This window comes from Vicugna pacos, chromosome 6 (genome assembly GCF_048564905.1).
Source record: "Vicugna pacos chromosome 6, VicPac4, whole genome shotgun sequence".
NCBI classification, from domain to species: Eukaryota; Metazoa; Chordata; class Mammalia; order Artiodactyla; family Camelidae; genus Vicugna; species Vicugna pacos.
The window spans coordinates 49,068,052-49,095,039 of NC_132992.1; the positions used below are offsets into that span (position 1 = coordinate 49,068,052).

The 26,988-nt window shown below is 34.0% G+C and overlaps 1 protein-coding gene across 4 annotated transcripts in view; it reads left to right on the top strand.

Moving 5' to 3' along the window:
• TOGARAM1 (TOG array regulator of axonemal microtubules 1) overlaps nt 1-21,630 on the top strand; it is a 60,843-nt gene extending 39,213 nt beyond the window's left edge. For 2 of the 4 annotated variants that reach the window (XM_031678994.2, XM_015235598.3), the window contains 11 exons: nt 502-655; nt 4,267-4,420; nt 6,239-6,344; nt 6,639-6,874; nt 7,287-7,445; nt 10,273-10,399; nt 11,661-11,779; nt 15,116-15,305; nt 16,847-17,066; nt 19,780-19,866; nt 20,495-21,630. In XM_031678994.2, the coding sequence (XP_031534854.1) occupies nt 502-655; nt 4,267-4,420; nt 6,239-6,344; nt 6,639-6,874; nt 7,287-7,445; nt 10,273-10,399; nt 11,661-11,779; nt 15,116-15,305; nt 16,847-17,066; nt 19,780-19,866; nt 20,495-20,748 (1,806 nt within the window). In that variant the 3' untranslated portion in view covers nt 20,749-21,630. The other 2 variants (XR_012073566.1, XM_031678996.2) reach the window with 2 other exon arrangements.
• Nucleotides 21,631-26,988: the final 5,358 nt, after the last annotated feature.

A 26,988-nucleotide genomic window follows, 5' to 3' on the forward strand; every position in this document is an offset into this window, starting at 1 on the left:
ACTAGGCTAAATTCAGCCTACGATAAATCATTATTTTATATATATCAGATTTGGAATGGTGAAAATGTTTTGATTAAAATTTTTAAAATCTCAGTGTAATTGAAATTCCTGATTCTTAATCATTTAAATGGTAGATGATTCTTCTTTCCCACCAAATATGTTGTCATTCTGGTGTAAAATAGCTAGTGTATTTTATACTCTACATGTACTTTATATGTGTGTGTATATATATATATACACATTATATATACACATTATATAAACGTGTATGTTTATATTCAGCAATCTTCTATGGTATACTCAAGGAATAAAAACTGTTACCTTCAGACACAAATTTAGTTGGATATTTGTACTATGTAATTCTCTTTAGATTTAGAATTACTGAAATAAAGACTAAGAAATATGTAGTTTCTTTTATATAGTTCACAGTTGTCTGAGATAAAGATAGTTATATTAAATGTCAGACTCAGTAATTTCAGATATTTCAACTTCTTCATGCAGATTAAAGTTTCTATTTCAAAATCTACTTATGACAAGATGAGACAAAAGAGAAAAGAGGAAAAAGAAATTTTTGACATTAAAGATTGTGAAAAGAAGGAACAGAATCCTTGGGAACGAATGAAACATGCAGGAACTGAGAAAGTGGCATCTGAAAGTAAGTAGAATTTAACATTTAATGTGTTTTGTTTTTAACTAGTAATATTCTAAAATTAGTGTACTGTGATTTAACTGAGGGTGACACATGGCTAACAGCGGAAGATGTTAAACTGTAGCACAGAAATTTGCAAGACTCAGTAGCTTCTAACTTACAATAAATATTATTTTTCATAAAAAGGAAGTTGATTAATTGTTTTTCTCCCTTCTAGATGTAAATATTTGCGGGGGTGAGGTTTGAATATCAAAAAATGAGAGTCCTCCTTTAGAAAACATTCAGCCCTACATTGAAAGGAGGGGCTAGTTTAAAAAGGTCGACATCTTTAGTGTTTTCAGATTCATGTAAGTTACTTGTTTAAATATAAGGAGTAATGTCACAAATGCTTATTTAAGCTGAAGAGACCACATGTGGTTTGGTGCATTTGTGATAGAAAGAACACTAAACCAGTAGAAGTCCGTAGACCAACCTGGCTTCTTCAGTATTAGTCCTGCCTTTTAACCAACTTTGCTACCTGAAAACAGGCTTCTTTTTTTCTGGCTATATAAATACATAAATTGAAAGGTCGAGGTTATCTCAAAAGTCTCCTTGCTCCCTGCAAATATTCCTGTTTTGCTGAGGAGTGGTGTCTCATTTTATAGCTAAGATAACTGAGATTTTGAAGCTGATTTATTATATCATGATTTTAAAAATCATTGCATTTATCATTTACTCAGCCTATCATTGAGTACTTAATAGGTTCTATACCTATTAAGGTATAGAGTAAGCTCCATGTTTCCTGTGCTGTTTTTTAAAAATATTGAATAGGTACTAGATATAGTAGCAATTAGGAAAAATTGGAGGTTGAAAGGAAAAATTGTGTGAACTATAGTAAATATTAAAAATTACTGCTTATTGAAGGTAATTTTCTCTCAGTGGTGAGAACTCAAGAGTAAAGAAGGAAATTATTTCATTTCTGTTTTTATCCCTTTTTGTTGTTTGAACTCTTTGAAAATACCTTGTTCACCCACTACTTGTAATTTTCAAAACAAAGATTGAAAAATTGAAAAAAATACTGTTTATTATTTTTGTTTATTAATTATTTCTAAGGAATAAACTATGTGAACTTAACACCCCTTCTAGATTTATGTTAGATCTAAAGTCTAGGTGTTAACAAAAACCCCAAGCATATAGAAAAAACTAAATACATAATCTTGGACAACATATTTAGCCTCTCCCAAAGATAAATATAAATCGAGTTGAACTAGATGAATGCTTACAGTTCTTCCTAGCTTGCATTTTTTTTTTATAATGCAAGAAGTATAGAAAACTCTTTAAAAATTCTGTATCCTCGAAATTAATAGTTTGAGAGCATGCCTGATGAAGAGTGTTGGCCTGTAAAATTACCGGTTAAACATGGCCCTAAGTACTAGTTGAATCTAGGCATTTGTGACGTTTAAGCCCATTTTTAGCATTCTCAAATAATTTTACTATTTATTGGTGTCGTAAAATCTAGGGGAAGAAAAATCCACAAAACTTCTTACCTAAGCCAGGAGTTGACAGTAGGAATAGAACTACAAATAGTAGCAAATAATACAAATAGTAACAAAGCATAAATTGTTGCATATTCATTCTTGCTAAGAGGTATAAACTAATTTTGTGATTTTTGCCTATAATGTATGCATTACGGATTTTATTTCTAAAAAGTGTAAGGCGAGTGCCTCCATGAAGTCACCCTTGTATTATTTGAACAGAAGAATATGCTTACAAGATAAATACAAAAAGTGAGAGTAAGCTTTGAGAAACTATTTTAACAATTTGAAATTGCCACAACACTTTTATTGTATTTTATAAAAGTATCAGTCTACAAATTAAAAAAAAAAAACTTAGTTTGAGCAGCACTGCTTTAGATCTATATTCTGTACACCTCCTTTTCCAGAGTAATATTTGTTTTGTTTTGTTTCACATTTTTCTGATGAAAACTGTAGAAATACTGGTATAATTCTAGGTTGATAATTGGGTGCTTATCTGCATCTCTTCCTAATGATTTATTCTTTCGTGAGAATAAGGATGGAGTAGATATAGAGAGGCACTCCTTAAAACCAGCATCAGTTTTTTCACCTGTAATGTAGGAATAATAATAACCATCATATAGGGTTGTTGAACAAATCAACCGAGACAATGTAAATGAAGCAGTAGCACAATGCTAGGCAAGAGCTCAATAATGATGGTTAATAGTGCTATTTGGTATTTGCTATTCTTTCTGGGTTATGAAATTCCAAAGTTGGAAGATTTTTTTTTAAATGCGTATCAGTTTTATATATGAAACCTAATGAAGGTGCACCTGAATCATCAAAAGAAATTAATGATGTCTAATTATTATATTCATTATTGTGACATAATTTCCTTTTATAAGTTTTATTCTAACAAAAAACCGGTACTAATTTATCACTACAGTAATCGAGAATACCATATTCATCTTTTTGCATGTGTCTTCTTATCAGGTATGTGATAAATTTCTTGAAAGCAGAGATTCTGTCTTAGACCTCTTTATATAAAATTGAGGCTGGTGGTGGACCTAAATATGAATCCTGCTTTTGCCACTCATTAGCACTGAGACCTTGAATACATTTCTTAGCCTCTGTAGAACTCAGTTATTTTCTCAGCTGCAGAGTAGAGATAATGAGCGTATCTGTCAGCTTTGTAGAAAGAATTAAATGTAATAACATTTGTAAAGCATTTATCATAGTATCTTGACAAAGTATTTAATAAATGTTAATTAATATCATTAAGACCTTGTTGCCTTTGGGTTTTAATTGCATCAGAGTAATTGGTATACAGCATCAAGTGAAATTTCTTATATTTGTGTATCTCTTGTGTTTCATGTAACATTTTCTTACAAGTAGCATGGTTGATAAACACTAGAAAATGATTATAATAAAAGTATTTAACATTGCCTTTTAAAAAATATCTCTTAACATGAAAAAATAACTAATCTTTACTTATTTACAAAAGCCATTTCACACTGATCTTTTCCTTTCTAACACCTTTACTGCATGTGTCTTACATTGTGTAGTGCCCTAGAGGCATTACCCTGAGCACTCAATGATAATTCATTTCCCTCATATCTAGGGCAGTGCCTTACATCTGGAAAATGGTTAGTAAATGTTTGATTGTGGAAGAAACATTGATCATGTTGCTATATATGGTCTTAGGATTTGTAATCACCATTAATTCTATACCAATAGAAAAAATTGGTAATTTACCTACAGATGTCAAGAAGCTTCATTTTCAGTTATCAGTTGTATAGTAAGATAGGTATCTATCTACATGCTTTTACAAAATGGGATCATACACTTCTTATTGACTTCTAGCTCTTAAAGCTGGACTTTTTATATGCCTTATGACTGAAAAACCACTTGTATATTTACACTAAATGTAATTTAATAATTTTGTATGTAAAAATAAAGTTTTAAAAATAGCTTTGGTACCCAAGTATTACAGTATTGTTGGAGACTAAACTAATAGTTAACTAGTTTCCGTAAGAAATATTCACAGAATCTGTGGTCAAACTATTTGTATCTCTTTGTATCAGAGTTATTTGATGCTTTATTTAGTATGTTTCTTTGTTTTAGATGAAGCATCTCCTGGAGCCATTCCACAGTATAAAGAAAGGATGCCTTCTGTCACTCATAGTCCAGAAATAATGGATTCATCAGAACTACGGCCATTTTCCAAACCAGAAGTGGCTCTGATAGAAGCTCTGAGGCTTTTAGCTGATGAGGATTGGTGAGTTTGCCATCTTTAATGTAAAACTAAGCTGAGTTCCAGAAGTTTTCTGTAAATTTTTTACTAGACACCTTGAAACATTTCCTATTAAAATAGTCTTAGAAATGATTATTTTAGTGTTTAGGCAGTTTGAGTTTTTTTCAACTTATTAAAGTAGCTGAATTCTGATCCTTGTAGTACTATATTACCAGCTTCATTATAACTTACATACCATGAGGACATAGTTTAGCTTTATTATGGATTATGCAAGCCTTTTGGTATTAGATATAAATCTCACCATTTCTCCAAGCATTTCTCCGTGAAGTATTTCCTATAACAATCCTGAAAATACATACCTGTTCCTACCTCAGCTGAGCAGCCACCCCGCCAGCCCAGCCAGTTACTTAAGGGAAACAGAAAGACAGTGGCATTTCACTTGGAGCATCTACTGGCTACTTTTCTCTGTGCCATTTCCTTCCCTCTTCCTTCAGTCTCTCTCTCATCTCAATCCTACACCTCATCATCAGTTTTGCTTTTTCACTAGTTCATTTTTATCAACATAAAAATGTGCCACAGTATTTTCTATTTTTAAAAAAACCTTCCTAAACCACACATCTTTTTCACATTTCTTTTCTCCCCCACCCTCCCTTTTAGCAAAAGTTATCAAAAAGGCTAATTCGTTGTGTCACTTTTTGACCTGATACTCTTTTCACCCTTCTTTAATTGGCTTTCAACCCTCCCCACCATGACCACCACATCACTAAAACTGCAAAAGTGACCATTTTGCTACACTGGTCCTCATTGTACTTAGCCTCTCAGCATCATTTGACACAGTTGACACTCCCTTCTTGATACACTTTTTTTCATTTCACCCTAGAAAAATTAGAGACTCTTGGTTCTTTCCCTGCTTCAGTACTTTCTGGTTCCTTCTCTTCTGTTTGATTTCAAAATTGAACAGTATTCCGGAATTTGATCTAGTGGCGTTCCCTGTCTACGTTCATTCCATTGATCTGGACTGCCAATCTTTTCCTTTAAAGAGCCAGGTAGTAAATATTTTAGGGTTTTTAGGCCACATGTCTCTGTTGCTGCTACTCAGCTTGCTGTTGTAGTGCAAAAGTATCCTTAGACAGTATGAAAACAAATGGGCATGGCTGTGTTTCAATAAACTTTACTTATTAAAATTTTACTTGGAGAGGAACACTCTGATAGAGCCAGATTTGATCTGTGAACCATAGTTTGCCAACCCCATTCTTAAATGATCATTCGGTTCTATAGCTTAAAATTCCACCCATATTCTGATTTCTCATAAATGTATATCTGAATCCCTAGTGTCTTCTTGAGCTCTAGACTTGCTTACTTGACACTTCCACTTGGATGCCAGTAGAAATTCAACATGTCCAAACTAAAACTCTTGAACTTCCACTTCCTGCCAAGATGGATTAACAGGCATTAGATTTGCCTTCACCTCTGAAAGAACTAAAGAATTCATACAAAATATATAAAACAGTAGTTTTCAGAATATTGTTCACCAGGCAATGAAAGATAGTGATCCCTGAGAAACAAGCAAGGTGAGCCCTTTATATTTATAGAGCATAAACTTAGTTTGACTGTCACTAGTGGTTTTGGCTCTTAAAAGATCTTTTGAATCATGAAAGAGAACTGTTGGAGTGAACAAACCTTTTTGTATTTTTAATTTGAGACTCCTATGTGATAAGAGAAAATAAGCAGGGTCTCCTCATTGGCAAGATTCCATACACACAGAAGAAGGTATCTGAGGTCCTGTTCTAGAGGAGCCCCATTTAATATGTGGTTTTTATCATTTTTTTCTTTTTCCCATAGGGAGAAGAAAATTGAGGGACTGAACTTTATTAGATGTTTAGCTGCTTTTCACTGTGAAATAATGAACACAAAGTTGCATGAAATAAATTTTGCAGTAGTTCAAGAGGTAAACTTACTTTTCAGCTGAGTTAAGGATTGTTTGAATAACAAAGTATAAATATGCCACATTTATTGACCTTTAAAAAAAGCTATACTAAATGTTATTACTAGGCTTGTATGAAGCTAGTGTAACTCATGACTTACTTCACAACCTTTAAAAAAATGATTAAATGTTGGTTTTAGGACATAATATAATACATATTAAATGTGTTCAGTTGATAGTAAATTTGGCTTCAAAGTCATTATTACTGATTTTCTTTCAGAATATCAGCAAAATATACATTTTGGAAATTTTTTTTAGGTGAAAAATTTACGCTCTGGAGTTTCTCGTGCTGCTGTGGTCTGTTTAAGTGATCTTTTCACTTACCTGAAAAAGAGCATGGATCAAGAACTAGATAATACAGTAAAAGTTTTGTTGCATAAGGCAGGAGAATCAAACACATTTATAAGAGAAGATGTTGACAAAGCATTGAGAGCTATGATCACTAACGTAACTCCTGCACGTGCAGTTGTTTCTCTTATCAACGGAGGACAAAGGTAATGCTCAAAATAATCTGGGCATGTCCTTAAACTAACGTTGCAATTGCGTGAAATCTGGGGTGTAGGAAAAAACAAGCATATTTCAATGTTATTTCAGTCCAAAAAAAGTATTAAATAATTCCTATGTAATAAATGTCATATGAGGTGCTAAGCATACAAAGGATAGTAATATTCTTATTCTAATAATGTTACTTACATTCATAGATCTGGAACTAAATAAATGCCAGTGATTATGATTTTTGTTTTGCTTTTACCTTCCTGGGGAGGGATAGCTAATGCAAATAACTTGTCATTTTAGCCTACAAGGATGATTCCTGAGGCTTAGGAGTAATCATTTAACTTTAAAGATACATTTTTGGCAAATAATTTATACATCAACTCAATTTTAATTGACCATGTTTCCCTGTAGCCATTTACACATTGCAGTGAGAAGATGTGCAGCCCAGCACTTATCAGATGTAGTAGAATTTATGGAACCAGAGCGTATTTTATCTGGAACAAAGGATATGGCTGACCGGATATTACCAGCTGCTGCTAAATTTGCTCAGGACAGCTCACCAGAAACTAGGTGAATAGTTGCTAATAATATTTGCTGAATCTCTTACTCAAGGGCTTAAATGTAGAAACAAAGATTAAAGAAGAATGAACATTTTTCTAAATGGAAAAGTGGGATCCTCAGGGATTGGTCTGGGGGATGGTCTTAGTTAACCAATTTGTGAATGATCTTGAGGGGGAGTGCACAGTGAATTCTCCAAATTTACAGATGACACTACATACTTCTGGGTAGTGAGATGCCATGTCACAGGGATGATCTGCATGAAAACGGCACAAGACTGTATGAGTGGGCAGAAAAGTGGCAGAAGAACTTCATTGTGGGCAAATGTAAGGTAATGCATTTAGAGGAAAATGACATATTTTCCAAGCAGTCAGGTCAAGTCAAGGAAATAGTTGTACATGAAAAATACAGGAAGCAAAATGGATAACATGAGATATGTGCACTTAGAAAATTCCATGAATTTCTGATTATTATCTGTACTTGAAGAACACTTTTATAAAGGTTAAGAACAGTCAGAGAAAGATAACAAAAAATTAATATGTGGACAGTACCATAGCTATACTGCTGATGGAAGTTTTGGATGTAGTCAGAAGCCCAGGTTCAGTTGCAATCTCTAATCACTGTCTGCCCTTAACAAGTTAATTAACCTGTTAGCTTCTGTGTCCTCATCTATAAAATTGGTAAAGTTGGACTAGGTAATTTATAATGTCCCATACCAAATCTAAAAATTATGGCAGTTATATATGAAGATAGATTAAAAGGGGGGGAAGTTAGGATCCTGGGTTCATGGAGACTAAAGTAAAGAAGGATATCAAATTTTTAACATTTTGAGGCAAAGATGTCCATTACTTTAGGTGACTGGAGTTAATCTTGTGGAAGTCATTATACCAAAAGCTAACATAGAAAGTAAATATATTCATTAGCCATCGCTATATAACAAACTACCAGAAACATAGTGATACAAGGCAACACAGATTTTTTTTTTTTAGCTTACCATTCTTCAGGTTAGAAGATTGGCATACTCAATTGGGCTCTCTGCCTAGGGTCTCACAAGTCTGAAATCAAGATAATAACATTGCTGGCCTCTTATCTAAACGCTGTATAGAAGAATCTGCTTACAAACTCATTCAGGTTGTGGGCCAAATTCTGTTTCTTGTGATTATAGGACTGAGGACCCTGTTTCCTTGCTGACTATAAGCCAGGCTCCTCTCTCAGCTCCATCAGGGTCACCTGAATTCCTTCTCATGCAGCCCCTTCCATCTTCAAGCCAGCAAGCATGTCGAATCTCCCTCATTCTTAGAATCTCTTTAACTTCTTTTTCTTCTAATAGACCCAGAAAGCTTTCTACATTTAAGGGCTCGTGTGATTAGGTTAGGTCCACACAGAAAATCTCCCTATCTTAGAATCAACTGTACCCATATAACGTAGCATAATCCTGGAAGTTACATCTCATCATACTCAAAAATTGTAGGAATTGGAGCAGGACATGATTTGGGGGAACCATTTTAGAAGTTCTGCATATCACAGTAAAGTTCAAAACAATTTAGGAGGGTTGGATCATAATAGACTAGTTCAGAACAAAGTAAGATTTATAAGTTGTTTTGTGTACATCTTAACCTTTCCTTAATGGCATAGTAATTCTTTTAATTTATTTTGTCATTTCTTAGATTCTCATTTGAAGTTTTAAAATTACAGAATGGTTATAACTTTCCAGTTTTAGTATTTCTCATATTTCATGTCCCTTTTGCTTGTTTACTTGTTTGTTTTATTCATTCCCATATCAGTAGGGCCTGTGGTTCACCTACAGTTCTTAACATTCTGGGATAAAAGTTAGAGTCATCTTGGAAACTATAACTGATTAGGAGTTACTTACCTGTGTGTCGACCTTATTCTAGTTGTGGGGCAAGAAAAGTAATTTTTATTCTCCGATATTACCTCCCTTTCTGTAGTTTCATTACATATGAAGGAGTCTGGTTGATACAGATGATCCTGAGATCATCCTATACATCCCCCGTAAAAATTCCTTGCCTTCTCTGGTTCTTCTAGTCTCATATATTCCAACTTGTAGACAAAAGTATAACTGTAATTATTTTAGGGCCAAGCTTCCTTAAGGAATAATAACATAGTATTATTATAAGGTACCAAAAGACCTCCCTATCTAAAAATATCTCCAGTATGCACTTCCACTATACCTGAGGTTTACCGTTAGAATATCTTGGCTTAAGGTATTATTCTAAAAGAATTATTTTAAAATTCATATAGCTAAAAAAACCTTGTTTGGAGAACATCAGACATTTATTAATATATCAGCCATAATTTACCAACTAACTTTGTGTGTATTGTAGGTAGAAAAGAATAGGTTTTTGAAGAACTGAAACCCAGGTAAGTTTTGGCAGGAAAAAGAAGAGACGGAGGATCAAAAATACAGACCCTAGGGAAGGTTGACTGAGGCAGAACATCTGGCCAGTAGGTGAGCAGCAAAAGGTCGCTGGGCAAAGAGCCCAGGGCAAAGATACACCTCTCGTTCACAATTCTGCCAGTGCCTGCCTTGACATGGACCCTCAGGTGCCTGAGAAACAGAGGCAAAGCTTTTGGCTCTCCATCTGACATATAGCTAAAAGGTTTGAAGCTATGTTGTTTTTCAAAGGTGGGTGGCAGGAGAATGCTGTACTCTATAGTTCAGTTAGTGTAACTACATTTCATTGGCTTATTTAAAAGAGAGATAGTGTTCTTGATGTTGATAAATTTCTTCTATTGGAAAAAAAAATTGGATCGAAGGACAGAAACTGAGCTTGTTAAGATTTGTAAAATTATTTACATATATCTCAAATACCCATAGGTATTATGGTCGAAAGATGCTTTTCCTCATGATGTGTCATCCTAACTTTGATAAAATGCTTGAAAAGTATGTCCCATCTAAAGATCTGCCATATATTAAGGAATCTGTTAAAAGCTTACGGCAAAAGGTATGTAGAAGTTTATTTTGTGAATAACTTTCAAAGCAAAGTTCATTTGCTCAGAAAGGTAAAGGATAGAAATAATTACTTCTTTGATTATTTCTCTATTAACCATTCAGAATATATCTACAGTAGTGTTTCAACAACTGCAGTACTAAGTAGACATATATAGTGTCAGTAAATGTGTATTAAACAGAAGCTTGATATTTGGTAGAATGTAATATAGTTTATTGCAATTATAAGACTTGAGTTTGAGTCACAACTCTGAGAATTAGCAACTGTATTAATTTTAGGCACATCACTTCATTTCTTCAAACAGAATTTTTATTTTTTGTAAAGTAAAGATAGCGATGTTTACCACACTTGGTTCCTGCTTTATTTCCCTTGTATGTTCCACTATTAGAGGTCCTACCACACTGGAGCGTTGATAAGGAGATCCTTGAGGGGAAGCCCCATGTCTTATTTATCCTGGTAGATAGTGGGGATTCAGAAGTGTCCGTGAAATGAATGACTGAGGGAATACCAAGTGAAATGAAATGTGAAAAGTGTCTTATAAAAAAGTAACCTATTTATGTATTGTATTTTGCAAAAATGTGCTTACGTTAATCGTGTATAAATTTTCTGGGACAATTTATGTTATTCTTCTGTGGTTACCTTGGGCAAAAGATTCATTTATGAAGGGATAATCAAAGATATATTGTGATATATACATTTTAGAGCATTTTTCCACCTGTTGATCCTAAAAATTTCAGCTTAATTCATATAGAATTTATCAAAATAGCCATGCAAAAAAATCATCTCACTAAAATGAGGCAGATTATATCTGTGAATCATTTCAAGTACAAGTATCAGGAAAAATAGATTTTAAATAGTTCTTACTGAAATGTTTTTTCTCATCCTGGTATTGCATAGGAATTCATTGTTCATGTAATATATTCATATTTTTGGCATAGATTTATATTTTCTTTATAGATTTTAAGCTTTAAGAAGAGCAGTTATAAAATATAGATATTAATTTTTTGAATTTTAAACACTTTTGCCAAGAAAATATTTTCCTATTAGTTGGTCACGTATTTTGTTAATTTACTACTAATTACAAGATATTTATGTATCTGATACCCTTTAAAGCATAAGTATAGCATACTATTAAAATGTTTTCAATCATAAAAGAGATCAGCAATGACTGCTATGAGAATTACATTGTACAAGTTATTTACCTTACTAGTTTTAAGGCTTTTATTACACTGCCTTTCTTTATATTTACTTACAGGGCTTGGGAGAGATACCACTAGATACGCCATCAGCAAAAGGAAGACGGTCTCATACTGGCAGTGTTGGAAATACTAGGTCATCATCTGTATCTAGAGATGCTTTCAATTCATCTGAAAGGTAGAATCATTTCATACTCCACGTCATTAGATAAATTACTCCCTAGTGATGGTAGTCTCATTTGAATGTTTTCATGAACTATCCCAGGGTATTTGTTGAAATTTAATGGAGTTTTGAAAGTTGGTAAGGACTTAGAAAATCTGAGGTAATTAAATTTAATAAAGCAATTAGTTTGAATTTTTATCATGAATGAGTGTTGAATTTTGTCAAATGCTTTCTCAGTGTCAGTTAACATAATCATATGTTTTAACATTATTCTGTTAATATGATGAATTACAGTCATTGATTTCCAAATGTTAAAAACAATAACTTGTATTCTTTGGATTACTCTCACTTGATCATGATGTTATATTTTTAATATATCACTAGAGTTGATTTGCTACAATTTGTTGGGTGTTTTTGTGTCTGTTTTCATGAGGTCTGTAATTTTCCTGTCTTAGAACATCTTTGATTTTGGTAATGAATAGAATAATGTTGGGTATTACCCTTCGGGGTTTCTTCTTTAATACAGGGACTATTTAGAAGTGTGTTTAATTTCCAAATATTTGGAGGTCTTCCAAATATCTTTTTGTTCATGATTTTGAATTTAGTCCTGTTGTCGTAGGTGGAGAGGATATAGCTCAGTGGTACAGGGCATGCCTAGCATGCACGAGGTCCTGGGTTCAATCCTCAGTACCTCCATTAATAAATAAATACATATTCTAGTTCTATTGTATCATTGATTATGCTCCATATGATTTCAGTTCTTTTATAATTTATTGTTTTATGGTTCAGCATGCATTCTGTTAGTGAATATTTTTATACGTACTTAAAAGAATGTTTATTCTACTCCTGTTGGGCTTAGTGTTCTATAAAATGTCAGTTAGGTTAAGTTAATTTGTTGTCTTGTTCAAGTCTTCCATATCCTTATTGTCTCTCTACTTGTTCTGTCAACTGCCAAGACAGGAATATTGATATCTCGAACTATAGTGGATCTGTTTATTTGTACTTTCAGTTCTATCACTTTTTACTTCATGTATTTTGTGCATGTTCATGTTAAATGCATATAGATGCATGTATTCATTAATTGTTGATGAATTGACCTTTTATCTTTATGAAGTCTCTCTCACTTTATCTCTTATAATACTCCTTTTCCTGAAGTCTGCTTTGTCTCATATTAGCCATTTTATTGTAATAGTGTTTGGGTGGTGTATCTTTTTTAAAATAAAAGTGTTATGGAGATGTAATTCACATAAAATATAATTCACCTATTTAAGGCATTAAATTTTATGTTTTTTGTATATTTACTGAGTTGTGCAACTATCATCACAGTTAATTTTAGAACATTTTAACATTTTCATCACCTCAAAAGAAAATTCCACACTCATTAGTAGTCAGTGTCATTTCCCCACAATTGTCTCATCCCCAGCCCTGTGCAGTCTGCTTTCTGTTTCTGTCGTTCTGCATGTTCTGGACATTTCGTACAGATAGAAACATATGATATGTCTTTAAAATATTATAACATCTGCAAATAGAGACAGTTTTACTTCTTCCTTTCCAATTTAGGTGTCTTTTATTTAATTTTTTTCTTGCCTAATTGCTCTGGCTAGGACTTCCAGTACTGTGTTGAGTAAGAATGGCAAGAGTAGGCACCCTTGTCTTGTTCCTGAGATTAGAAGCAAAGCTTTTGGCTTTTCACTGTTGAATATGATGTTGGTGTGGGCTTGTCTTATACAGCCTTTATTATGTTGATATATGTTTCCACTATACGCACATTGTGGAGAGTTTTTAATCATGAATGGAAGTTGAATTTTGTCAAATGCTTTTTCTGCAGCTGTTGATTTGATTATATGATTTTTATCATTCATTTTTGTAAAGTGATGTATCGCATTGATTGACTTGTGGATGTGGAACCATCCTTGTATCCCCAGGATGAATCCTACTTGGGTCATTGTCTGTGATTCTTTTAATGTGTTGTTGAATTCAGTTTGCTAATATTTTGTGGAGGATTTTTCCATCTATGATCATTTTTAATGTCTTCTCTTTTTTATAAATTTTATGATTGTTAATGTACCTAATGAGTTTCCCCTTTTGACTGTTACTCTATCTTTTCCCCCAAAACTATATTATGTGTTATCTTACTATCAAATCCATCCTGTTTTGAACAATAAAAAAGCCGTCTTTATAGAGAGGTTTCAGTAATTCAGTGGCTTCTTGAGGCGTTTTTCTGTTTTACTCCTTTCATTTATTCACCTTTTATGTATCATTTAGTCCTTAGTGTAAATATAAATTTAATTATTTGTGTTTCTCATTGTATCAAATTAATCATTTTAAATATTAACTCAGATTAATTTATTTAAACAAATTAAAAGTAATGGATAAATTCATTTAGTATCTGCTCTTTAAATAATCATCCTGTGTCCACTTTCAGGATAATTCTGAGTCATAATCACTGCTCTTAAGACAAATTTAGCACTGATTTTAATACTATCTAGTCAGAGAAATGGTGGTACTTGGGAATTGTTACCACTGTCTTTAAGACCTATCAATTTGTATGACTCTTTAGTTTCAAAGGGATCATCATCTATCACATTGAGTCACTCCTTTATAGCAGTGGAAAACACTGTGCTTCTAAGTCATTGAAATAGTAAATCCTACTGATCTCAAGATTCTAATTTTCCTATGCATGTACACATGGATATTTTGCAGAAAAGAGTTAACATATCAGGCCTGATACTGCTACCCTGGGAAAGGCCAACTTGCAATGTTAGCCCTTGGCTGGCATCTGGAAACTAGGATTTCAGGAGGATTCCCACCATTCTTTAACTGATAAGGGTATTTTACTCTGCCTGTATTTTATGGGCAAATAGTACGGTTAATACTGAAGACTTACTTTCCTTCTGAGAGTCTGGAATTTGGTATGTCCAAGGCAGAGGACCAGTTATGACCAACTCCCCATAAAAATCCTTGGCACTGAGCCTCTCATAAGCTTCATTGGCAGACAGCGTTTTACATGCGTTGCAGTTTGTTGATGGAGGAATTATGTTTATGCTGCGTGACTCCACTGGAAAAGGACCCTTGGAAGCTTGCATCTGCTTTCCTGTGGACTTTGACCCATATGCCTCTCCCTTTGCTGATTTTGCTTTGTATCCTTCTGCTATAATAAATCTTAACCATGAGTAAAACTACATGCTGAATCTTATGAGTCCTCTTAGCAAATCACCATACCCAGGGGAGATCTTAGGGACCCCCAACACAGGTATTGTGGCTATGGGGTAAGTCATTCTGTGAATTTTTCAAAAATGAATGCATAATGAAAATTACTTGTGTTTGTGTTTTACCCTTTTTTCACTTTAGAGAGGTAGCTGAAATTCGTGAAGTCTCCAGAAAATCAGTTCCCCGCAATTCCTTAGAAAGTGCCGAGTATATTAAAGTCATAACAAGTTTATTAAATGCAAAAGACTTTCGTGATCGGATTAATGGGATTAAGCAGCTTTTATCAGATACTGAAAACAATCAAGAGCTTGTTGTTGGAAACATTGTGAAGGTAAGGACCTGTCGAAATTAATTTTCATTTTTAATCTGTGATTAATAAAGTTCATTAGGACAAAAAATGGCCCTATATCTTAATACTTTATATGTATTATTTTAAAGTGTTGAAATAAACCTAGTGAAAAGAATGGATTGCCTAACTTTTGCTCTGTTAAAAGCACTCCAAAACAATTCAGAGTAACTGGGGAGACAAGTAAGTAAGAAAATAGCTGCTTATTTGTTTGACTCTTCCCACTAGATGGTAACTGTGTTCTCAGAGCTCTCAGAACCTGGCATTGAGTAAATAGATGTTGTGTGAATTAATACATATTTTAAAAACCAGGGCATTTAAGAGACTTGCTATTATTACCTAGGAATAGATAATAAAATTTTTCATATGTAGGTTAGAAATCTGTATATACTAATTTATATACCTACCTTTAGGAAGACAACAAGCAATGGAAAATGAGACAGTAATGTTAGTGGTACCAGAGCACAGATTATTTATGCTTCTGTCGACAGCCATACCATCCTGCACGTGCCCAGTCTCGTCTGATTACTTATGCTTCATCAGAGTTTAGTTCAATTAATTCCATTAGTAATTTGGTAATTAAATTCCATTTTAAATTTGCACTATGTTTATTAAACTTGGCAAACGTACCATAACTATGATTAATTCCAGTGGTCGTGTAAAAGTAACACATTAGCATATCATGGAAATCAGCAAGTTACATTTTCTGATATCTGTTGAGTAATTTATTATATGTATCAGGAATTATTAGTTAATAGTCTCAATCCCACAGAATAGCTCTTCCCTCACTGACATGGCTACAGAATTACTTAGCATTCACTGTATTATATTTTGAATTTATGAAAGCTAAGAATTTGAAGCGCAAGGAATAGTTGTTTAAATATTCAGATTAAGAGGTAATAATAAAAATTCAACTTGGAAATTACATCTAAAATTCTCATAAGAAGCCTAAACTGAAACTAGGTCAGATCTCTACAGTAAAACTTACATGTCTACTTCTGTTACAAATAGAGATAAAGATAGAAACTTTTCTTAAGTTCTTAAAGTTAGCTAAACTAACCCACACCTTTTAGAAAGTAACATTTTGATCACATTTACAGTAATTATATCTGTGTACTGAACCAAATTTCTCAACCTTAATTTATTAGGATGTCTTTTTAGGTGATTTTTGTGTTCTTAAAGTTAGCTAAACTAACCCACACCTTTTAGAAAGTAACATTTTGATCACATTTACAGTAATTATATCTGTGTACTGAACCAAATTTCTCAACCTTAATTTATTAGGATGTCTTTTTAGGTGATTTTTGAAGCCTTCATGTTTTGCTAGAAGAAGATCTAACACTTAGATCTAGCATCCAAATTTTTATAAAATTCCTATTACCTAAGTTCAGGTTAAATAAGATGTGTTTATGTTTTTAAACAGTATACTTCTCCTTTAGTAAAATACTATGAAATGTCATAAGGAATTTAAATATAATAGGTATAAACATTATTTTACTTTAAATAATTTACCAATTTACTTTCAGATATTTGATGCTTTTAAATCTCGACTTCATGATTCCAATAGTAAAGTAAACCTGGTGGCTCTAGAAACAATGCACAAAATGATTCCTTTGCTTAGAGACAACTTATCTCCTATAATCAACATGCTAATTCCAGCAATAGTAGATAACAATCTGAATTCCAAGAATCCAGGCATCTATGCTGCTGCCACAAATGTTGTTCAGGCACTGAGTCAGCATGTAGGTAAGAAATCCTACTTTGGAACTCAAGTTATTTTGGCTTTACTTTTGTATATTTTCTGATCGTACACATTTTTGTTTTGTTTATCTTTTTCTCTTCTTTAGGTTTTTTTTTAGACTTTTTTTTTTTTATAATGCTGAAACCTAATCAGTTTTTGGTTTTTAATGTTATGGTAGATTTTTTTATAATTTTCTCAGTAGTAATTTTAATTATTTTTAGTGATTAAATACTATCCCATTAAATTGACTTTCTCTTTCCTTATTTTAGACTTTTCAGTTATTCTTTTCTGCCTCACCCTCACATCTGAAACAAAATTAACTCAAAATGGGTCATAAATTGAATATAAAATTTAACTGTAAAACTTTTGGAACATAGGAGAAAATCCTTAGGACCTAGGCTTTAGTGAAGAGTTGTTAGCATGACACTAAAGGCATGATCCATTAAAAAGTCCATAAATTGGACTTTATCAAAATTAAAAACATTCGATCTACAGAAGACTTTTTTTTTAGGTCAAAATATTTATTTTTGTGTTACAAAAACAAAAATAAATCCAAGCAGGTAACTAAATAAACCTATTTTTTAAGTGTCCCTTCCTGGGATCTCTGTCGTAGAATTTAGTAAACAACTCAAGTTTAGGTTGCTTCAGCACTTCTGGATGCTGTGAGGTCTCCATCTTATAACCATGTTTCTGTAGTTTAACTTGTAACTAACTGGAGAAGTCATCCTCTATGCCATCATCCCAATTATCCTCCCTGACAAACTACAGATTTGGAGGAAATATTTGCAAACCACATAGCTGATAAAGAACTTCCATTTAGAATATATAAAAAAATCTTAAAATGCAACATTAAAAAAAAGCAAACAATCTAATTAGAAAATGGGCAAAACACATGGAGAAACATTTATATGGATGGCAAATAAACACATGAAAAGATGTTCAGCATCACCAGTCATTAGAGAAATGCAAATATAAATTAAGGCCATGATCATTACAGGAATGTCTTAGTCTCTTCAGGTTGTTGTAACAAACTGTCACTTTTTGGATGGCTTAAAAACCACAAACATTTATTTTTCACAGCTCTGGAGCCCGGGAAGTCTAAAATTAAGGCGCCAGCAGATTTGGTGTTGGGTGAGGGCCCACTTCCTAGTTTATAAATGGCCATCTTCTGACTGTGTCCTCACATGGTAAAAGGGGCACAGGAGCTCTTTGGGGCCTCTTTTTATAAAGGCACTAATCCCATTCATGAGACGTCACCTTCATGACGTAATCATCTCCCAAAATCCCCACCCCAGACACCATCACATTGGGGATTGGATTTCAACATATGAATTTGGGCAGGGGATGCAATCATTCAGTCTATAGCAAGTATTAGAAAAACTAAAATTAAAAATAGTGGCAACACCAAATGCCAACAAGGTTGCAGAGAAACTGGATCTCATACACTGCTGGTGAGAATGTAAATAAAATGGCATAGCCACCCTAGAAAATAGTTTTGTTTCTTAAAAAACTAAAGATGCAAACAAACAAACAAAAAAACACTAACCATGTACTTACCCATCAATTGCATTCCTAGGCATTTATCCCAGAGAAATGAAATGTTGTTACATCCATGCAAAAACCCGTACATGATTGTTCACAGGAGCTTTGATAATAGTCAAAAGCTGCAAACAACCTAGATATAATTCAGTAGGTTAGTGGTGAAAAAAACTGATACATCCATACCATAAAATACTACTTAGCAATAAAAAGGAATTAATTATTGATACATGCAACAATTTGGGGGTTTTGTTTGTTTTGTTCTCGGGGGGTAATTGGATTTATTTGCTTATTTTATTTTTTTAATGAAGGTACTAGGGATTGAACCCAGGACCTCGTGCATGCTAGACATGCACTCTCTCAGTGAGCTATACCCTCCCCCTGATACATGCAACAATTTGGATGGATCTCAGAATCATTGTGCTGAGTGAAAAAAGCCAGCCCCAAAAGGTCACATGCTGTATGATTCCACGTGTATAACTTTCTCAAGATGACAAAATTGAGATGGAAAACATATTAGTGTTTATTAGGGCTTAGGGGCAATGTAGGAGGAGTGGCTAGATGTGACTATAAAGAGGTAGCACTAGGGAGATCTTTGTGGTGATAGAATAGTTTTGTATCTTGATTATAGTGATGGTTTCACAAATCTACATATGTGATAAAATGACATAGAACTGTATGCACATATTGTACCAATGTCAAGTTCCTTGTTTTGATATGTCCTATAATTATGTAAGATACAACCTATGGGTGGAAGTACATGAAACCTGTCTGTGCTATCTTTGCAATTTACTGTGAAACTATAAAATTAAAACTTTGAAAAAAATCAGTAAAGGTAAAAACTACCCCCCCACAAAGTTTCCATTTTTTTCTCTTTGTCTTTTTCTTTTTTCTTTTCTTTTTCTTTTTCTTTCTTTTTTTTGGGGGGGGGATAAACCTGTGTACTGTCATTTGGAATAAGATGCCTTGGGAAGATAGGCAGTTTTTTTTCTTTTTCTTTCTCATTTGCTATAAGAATATCACTCTGTTATAGAGAATTTTATAGAGAATTTTAAAAAGTGACTAACTACATAGATTAGATCTTTTTTTAACATTTGCATCAATTATTTTTCTTTTCAGTGTTGTGTAATAGAAAATAAATAGGATCTTACAACTCTCTGTGTTATTCTTTTTGTTTAGATAATTACTTACTTCTGCAGCCATTTTGCACAAAGGCTCAGTTTTTAAATGGAAAAGCAAAACAGGATATGACTGAAAAGCTTGCTGGTAAATATTTTTTAGTTGTTACTTCTAAGTAAATATTTTATTAATCAAGGGTAAACTGATGGGCATTCAGTTTAATATTAGTAGTTACCAGACTCAGTATCATTATCCATGAAGTAGAAATAAATTATGTAATGATCCACAAGAGGACTTTTTAAGACTTTTACCCCAAAATTTTTTTCAGAAAAATTATATTCCTTTTTTTCCCCTAGTAAGGGTTTAATCTTCTTGTTAGTAGAAATAAGCAGGATAAATAAAAAGACATTAAAATCAAATATTGGTACATATAGAAAACTGCTATTTCAAATTAGTGTTTGATAAAAGGTCCATGAGTTAAAAATGTATACGTCTTGTTTTAACTACATTTGGAAAACATTGAGATGAATTTTTGGTTTGATTTCTGTCTTTACTACTTTTGCCTGAACGCATTATGATATATAGATTTCTAATACTTGAAGGATCCCAATCTTTGGAAGCAAAGTTTCTGACCTTACTTTTTTTTAAGTGCCTACCAGTTTAAGACAAACGGCATAGAGAAGAAGCTCTGTTTATTTTATATGCTTTTTAATTGACAGAACTTGAATTTAATTTGTTTTCAAACCTCACTGTTTACCATATTTTTGTGTTTCAGATATCGTTACAGAACTTTATCAGAGGAAGCCTCATGCCACGGAGCAGAAAGTGTTGGTTGTTTTATGGCATCTCTTAGGGAACATGACAAACAGTGGCTCTCTGCCTGGAGCTGGAGGAAATATACGAACAGCCACAGCAAAATTATCAAAAGCACTTTTTACACAGATGGGTCAGAATCTGTTAAATCAGGCTGCATCTCAACCATCACATATAAAAAAGAATTTAGAGGAATTGCTCGATATGACAATTTGAAATGAGTTATGAATCTTTGATGAAATATTCTATGATGAACAAAACTGTTTACACGATGACAAATGGAAGTTTTTTAAAGTTATATTTTCAGTGCCTGCACTTCTCATCCAGTAAGTTAAGTCAATGGGGATTTTTATTTGCAGCCTGTGAATATACACCTATATCAACCCTGTCACTTGCACCCATCACACAAAACTCCAAAATAATATAATCTAATATTCTTAAATCTGAGGCACATGGAATGAAGCCAAGTTTAATATTTTTGAGAAAAGTCCTGCTCATTTGCACTATTCTATAGAAACTGCAATTTGTTGCCCTATATGTACAATTAGATTTTTAATTAAAAATATACTTTTTAATATGTAATCATGTTCTGCTATGTCTCATTACTCAGCCTTATTTTATGAAGTGGAAGAAGTCATTGAACTATATTATCACAAACTAAGTTTTGTGTGCTGTTTGTGAAAAACATGTATTTCTGAAATCAGTCTGCTAATATGATTGTGCAGTATTAGCTTGCTTTTGCTGCTGTGTTAATGTGATATATTTGCTTATCATTTGGGTTTAATCATCTACATAATTGTGAAGTTTAACAAGTTATAATAAAGCATGATGACCAAAGTTTTAGAAAACATTTAAACATTTTAAGTGCACGTTTAAGAAAACGTGTTGAATGTAACTTCTCTATTTTTGTGTGCAAACTAAATTTTATTTCTATATGTCCTGACATTTATAAAGGTGTTATTTTGCTGCCCAGTTGTGTAATTCTCAAACATAGTGCCAGGTCTACTATAGCTTTTCTCAGAATTCTTGGGCTACAAGTACTGTATGCATCTTAAAAAAGAAAAGGAATGTTATAAAATAAAAGGATTTATTTCTGTAGATGTGTGAGAGGTGTCCTATTTTTCTAACTTCCATATATGGTAAAATGGGAAAAATATGTGTTATAATATCACTTTCACTTGTTACACTTGATACAATATTGCCCTGTCCCTATTGACCTAACTGTACACCTGGATTATAGTTCTAGCTTTACAGGAAGTTAGCTTTGTGACCTTGGGCAAGTCACTTGCCAGATTTAGGCCTCAGTTTTCTCATCTCTAAAATGTAAAGGTTGGACTAGATGATTTTTAAGGTTCCATTTTGTTCTATAACTTTCTGTGCTTCTATGTTGCAGTTTACTGTAAGATCACTTTATTACAGTTGTGAACTGCCTACATTCTTTTTCACTTCTTGTGTCACTGGACAGTTTTCTACTCTAGTGGGCTGCTCTTTAAATTGTGATTCTTTGTATTAATCTGCAATCTCTGAAGGAATAAGGAAAAAAAGTTTGAAGTTAATCTGAAAGGAGAATGAAGACATGGTTACTTTTTCTATTTATATACATTGTCATAATTACATACATACTTTTAAATTTCTTTTTCTTCTAAATATATTTTATTATGTTCCTATAATTTAGGTCCAAAGTTAGCAAACATTTTCTGTAAAGGACCGGAAAGTAGATATTTTTGGCTTTGTAAGCCACAGACAGATTGTTATTCTTTTTGTTTTTTACAACTCTTTAAAAATGTAAAAAAAATTCTTAGCTCAGGCCAAACATAAACAAGTCTCTGGTTTAGACTCTCTGCCTTCAGTTGTAACTCTGAAATCATTAAATTTTGCTTCAATCTTTACAATATTCATTAGTGAGACAATGGTTACAGGTTCCAAGTTTCATTAATTTTGACCACTGCCCTTGTGTCTTTGCAAATGTGCCTACTAAATTTTGCACTGATATATTGAAGGTATATTTTAAATTTCAAAGGTTACCAAGAACTGTTACCAACCCAGGAATCAAAAAGAATTAGAGACTGATCACTGACTGAAAGAACTAAAGAGAAGCTGAAGGCCTCAAAAAATTGTAATAGAGAAATGTTTTTTACAAGCAGTAATAGCGATAAAAGTCCAACCCCACCAGCACTGCAACTAAAAAATAAAAGAAATTTTAACAGTCTATTCACCCAGTGGAATCCATATCACAGAGTCATTAAAAATGTTAATCCTTTAATCACAGTACAATGTCCACAGTGTGTTAAAGAAAGAAAGCTTGACTACAAAATAAATAGCATCTCTGTTTATTAACTAAATGCGCACAGAAAATAGAACTGGAATTATATACACCAATATGTTAATTGTGGTAATCAGGTAAAGAAGTTATTTTAATTTTTTCAGTGTACTATTCTGCACTTTCTATTTTTTCAGAAATGAGCAACATGTATTGCCTGTGTAATAAAATTTAAATTACAATTAAGTAACCTGAAGAGAATCTGAAAATGAAGGTAATATGAAGAGAAGAATACATGGCAAGAAGAGGCACAGTAGTGACCATGAAAGTGCTAAGGGAGATAGTGACATGACTAGAAGGGAGACAAGAAGAAAGGGAAGCAAGAGAGTATAAAGGTGGAGAGTATAAGACTTAGATTCAGAAAGCATAGATTTGGAACCCAGTTTTATTATTACTTGCTAAATCTTACATATATCCTGCACTTGGTGTGAGGTACAAAATTAATGTGGGATTATATATAAGAAAGTATTTGTAAACCTCAAATTCCATACAAAGGTAACTTATTCCCAGTAAGAAATGATGTTGAGGAAAGGTGGGCAGAAAACCTATAGAAATCTTTAGTGCTAAGATAGTCAATCCTACTTATTTCATTGTGGGAGGTTAAGTACATCAAATGAAGGCAAAATCAATTAAGTACTGTCCAGTCTCATAATGTGTACTGTAAAAATACTTAAACTCTTAATTCATATTTAAACTCTTCTCTGGGCAACAATGGGATAAATGCAGATTTGAAGGCGTTAAAGTGAATTGTAAGTTTAGCAAAGTAGTTTTTCTTTTTAAATCCTGGAGCATGGAATATGTGAGATAATGTTATATAAAATGAAGGCAGAAAGATATATGGCGGTACCATATTATGACCAGTCTTGAATGATTTGTTCACCTCTGTACTGAATGCCTTGGCCTATTCTGGGTGCTGAATAAATAGCACTTCAATAAAATTCTGAGTGATACATACATACGTTTGAAATTTATTATGGAGCAATGTTTTCAAGGATGGAGGTGGTGTATTTTAAAAATTAACCGCTAGAAGAGGAGGGGTAGTTGGATGGAGCAGGGAGAAAGTGTAGGCAAGGAAATCAATTGGCCTGTGGCAAATGAATTTCATCAAAAGTTCTAGCCTAATGGATTGACAGTGTCTGCCTGATCAGTGTGTTGAACAAGATTGTGACATTACAGCAAGTTTTAATATGAAAGTGTGCAGTGATCCACTTACTATTCAGGGCTCAGAGCCAGATTCTAGATAGTAAAGTTCTAAGGAATAGTAGAAGCAGTGAGAATTGAAAGAAGAGATCAAAAGGTATTCTGATGGCAGGATTGACCAAACTGATGACCTACTTAAGTATGGAGTATAAAGGAGTCAAAGTTAATGAAGTTTCTCACACGAAAGACTGATGGATTCTGATGCCATTAACTGGAATGGAGAAGACTGGAGGAGAAGCAGGTGATGGGAAAAAAGATGAATGTAATGCTTGCAGACCCCCATGAGAGAACTTGACTGTGAAGGCATAGTTCTGAATTTAAATTGCAGCTTTGCATTTATTAAATCTATGGCCAAGAAGACTAAAAGAATAAAAGGAAGGAAGGTGAGAAGGAAGGGAGGGAAGGGAAGAGAACAAAGAGAAAAGGAAGAAAAAAAACTGGCATGAGCAAAAAGGAAACATTTTTTTGAAACTTAGAAGTCAAATTCGCTGACTTCAAACCTGGCTTGATTCAGGGCTCAAATGATGTCTAGATCTAGTTTTTCTCTCCTTCATCCATAGAAACATCTGATTTTTCTATGTCTCGTTGACCAGAACTGGGTCACGTGTCTATCCCTAAATCAGTCATTGGCAAATAGGAGTGGGATTACCATGTTTGGTTTGTACTGATTATGATTCAACTCCTGGAGTTGGCACATTGTCACCTAATACCTGAAAATGAGCAATGCTTTAAGTTCATGACAAAACTATGAATTCCACTGACATCATAATTTGGCAAACTGTGGGTCCATACTTGGAAGAGTATGTTTGGCTCATCTAGCCCCATGGCTGCAAAGAACAAGAAATTCTTTTGGTTCCATCACAGAAAGTTCCTGATATTTGGTCTCTGCTTTATGCCAAGAATTTAGAAATATGATCTTGTCATTCTCTTTAAGCTGCCTGGTATTAATATGAATAATCACCCCACCCCGACACTTCTCCCCAAAGCTTTGCCTTAATGTCATCTTCGTTGCCTATAGTTAATTTTATACCATATGTATACTGTGTACAATAAGTTCCATGAATACCAGAAGGATGTCTCTTTTCTAGCTGGATTCTTACTGTCCTCAGTCCTCAATCCAACATCCTTCTGTTTCCCTGGAGGACTGTTATCTGCAACTATTCTTGGTACTCATTTTGGTATCAATCATGACTTTTAGTTACTAGAAAAAAAATACACACACATATACATATATATGTATATACATGTATGTCTAATTTAAACAGAAGATAGGTTTCTAAAAAGTGTTTGGTATTACACAGAGCTTTATGAGGGTAGGAGGCCAGAAAGCCAGTAATAATGTCCAAACCGTGCTGCCGAGCCAGTGTGGGGAAGATACTCCAGCTGCCATTACAGAGCAGAGCCACCACAGCCACCACTTCTGATACCACACACCCCCACATTGGATGCTGCCCCTAAACCGCTGCTGCAGATGCTTTGGGAGAACAGAGGCAGCTGCTGCCTGTGCACAAACCGTTACCAGAAGAGTCTAGGTATTATATGTCTTCATAAATGAGTTACCAATTCCAGGAATGGGCTAGGAAGGCTTGGCAGAAAGAACCCAAGTCACACACCTATTTTCACATTTCTGGGGGTGTGTGTGCGTGCGCGCGCGTGTGTGCACACGTGTGTGCTGAGGGATGGGGTTGGGGGGTGCACTAGGAAAGCAAGTATATGATAGTTGCAGCTTCTACAGTGCAATTTAGGCTGTCTACTTCGGAAAGAGGAGATATCTCAGACAGAGGAAGGGATTTCGTACACTGGGTGACTAAAACAAATAAAAAATGGCCACTGCAGAAACCACTGACATATGAAAGGTAATAAAATCAATTGGGAAAAAACATGCTGCATTTCATGTTACATTCGTGTTGATTAGGTTTTGTATTTGAGTCCTCCAAAAAACAGATCCCGTAATGGGTTTAGATGTGCAAGAGATTTATGCAGGAAAATGCCTGTGAGAGAAGGTAAGTAGTCAGATAAAGTAGAGTTTTCAGACAGTGATGGAGGTCTAGCCCCCGCTGTAGGAGAAAGAGAAGAAAAGTTAAAGGCAAGCCTGACTGAAGCTGGGAGTCAATGGAGGAATTCCTTTTATCTCCCAGGAATGAGCCTGACGGCATCCCTGCCATGTTTTGTCATCAGCTGGTTGCAGCTCCAGAAGAACGGGCCATGATACAAATGTGGTGATGGAGTTCAGAGCACAGCAGATGCAGTCATCGATCAGTTAGGCTTCTTGTATTTGTAGATTTGAGAAGCACATTTTTGTGGCCACTACAGGTTTCATCATACATATTTGTTGCACCTCTAATTAAAGATAAGTCATTTATGTTTAAGGGAATAAAAAATGCCCTAAGGACAAAAGGCAGAACAATGGTGAGGTTGCTTGACAGAAATATCCATCTGTAGTGTTACCTGTTTCATTTTTGATACTGTTAATTTATGGATCATTCAGTTGTTGGATCACACACACTAGACTTGATTTTTCAGATTTACCCTCTTATCTTCTCTCCTGAGATATCTGAATGTATGTGGTGAGTCACTGTGTTGTTGATGCAGGGGAAGAAAAGAAGTGCTCAGCTCTGCAAACCCCTGGTTGGTCTCTGCCCCAGTGTATGTGGACTGGACTGCTTTGTCAGTCGGGCCACTGACCCCCTTTAGCCTTTTAGGCTTGAATTGCTGGTGCCTACTACCGGAATCCACACCCTGGCCATCTGCCTTTGATCATGGAATCTCTGCTTGAGATAAACCCTTCATCCTGACTCCCTTTGCCGTCTCAGCATCCATTTTGTTCTTTCAGTGGCCACAGGAGAACCTGAAATTCCTTTGTACAATGTGATTAAGCCTTGGTGAGGGAGTGCTGTGCCTCAAACTCAACTATTTAGCCCCAAATAAATCTTTCC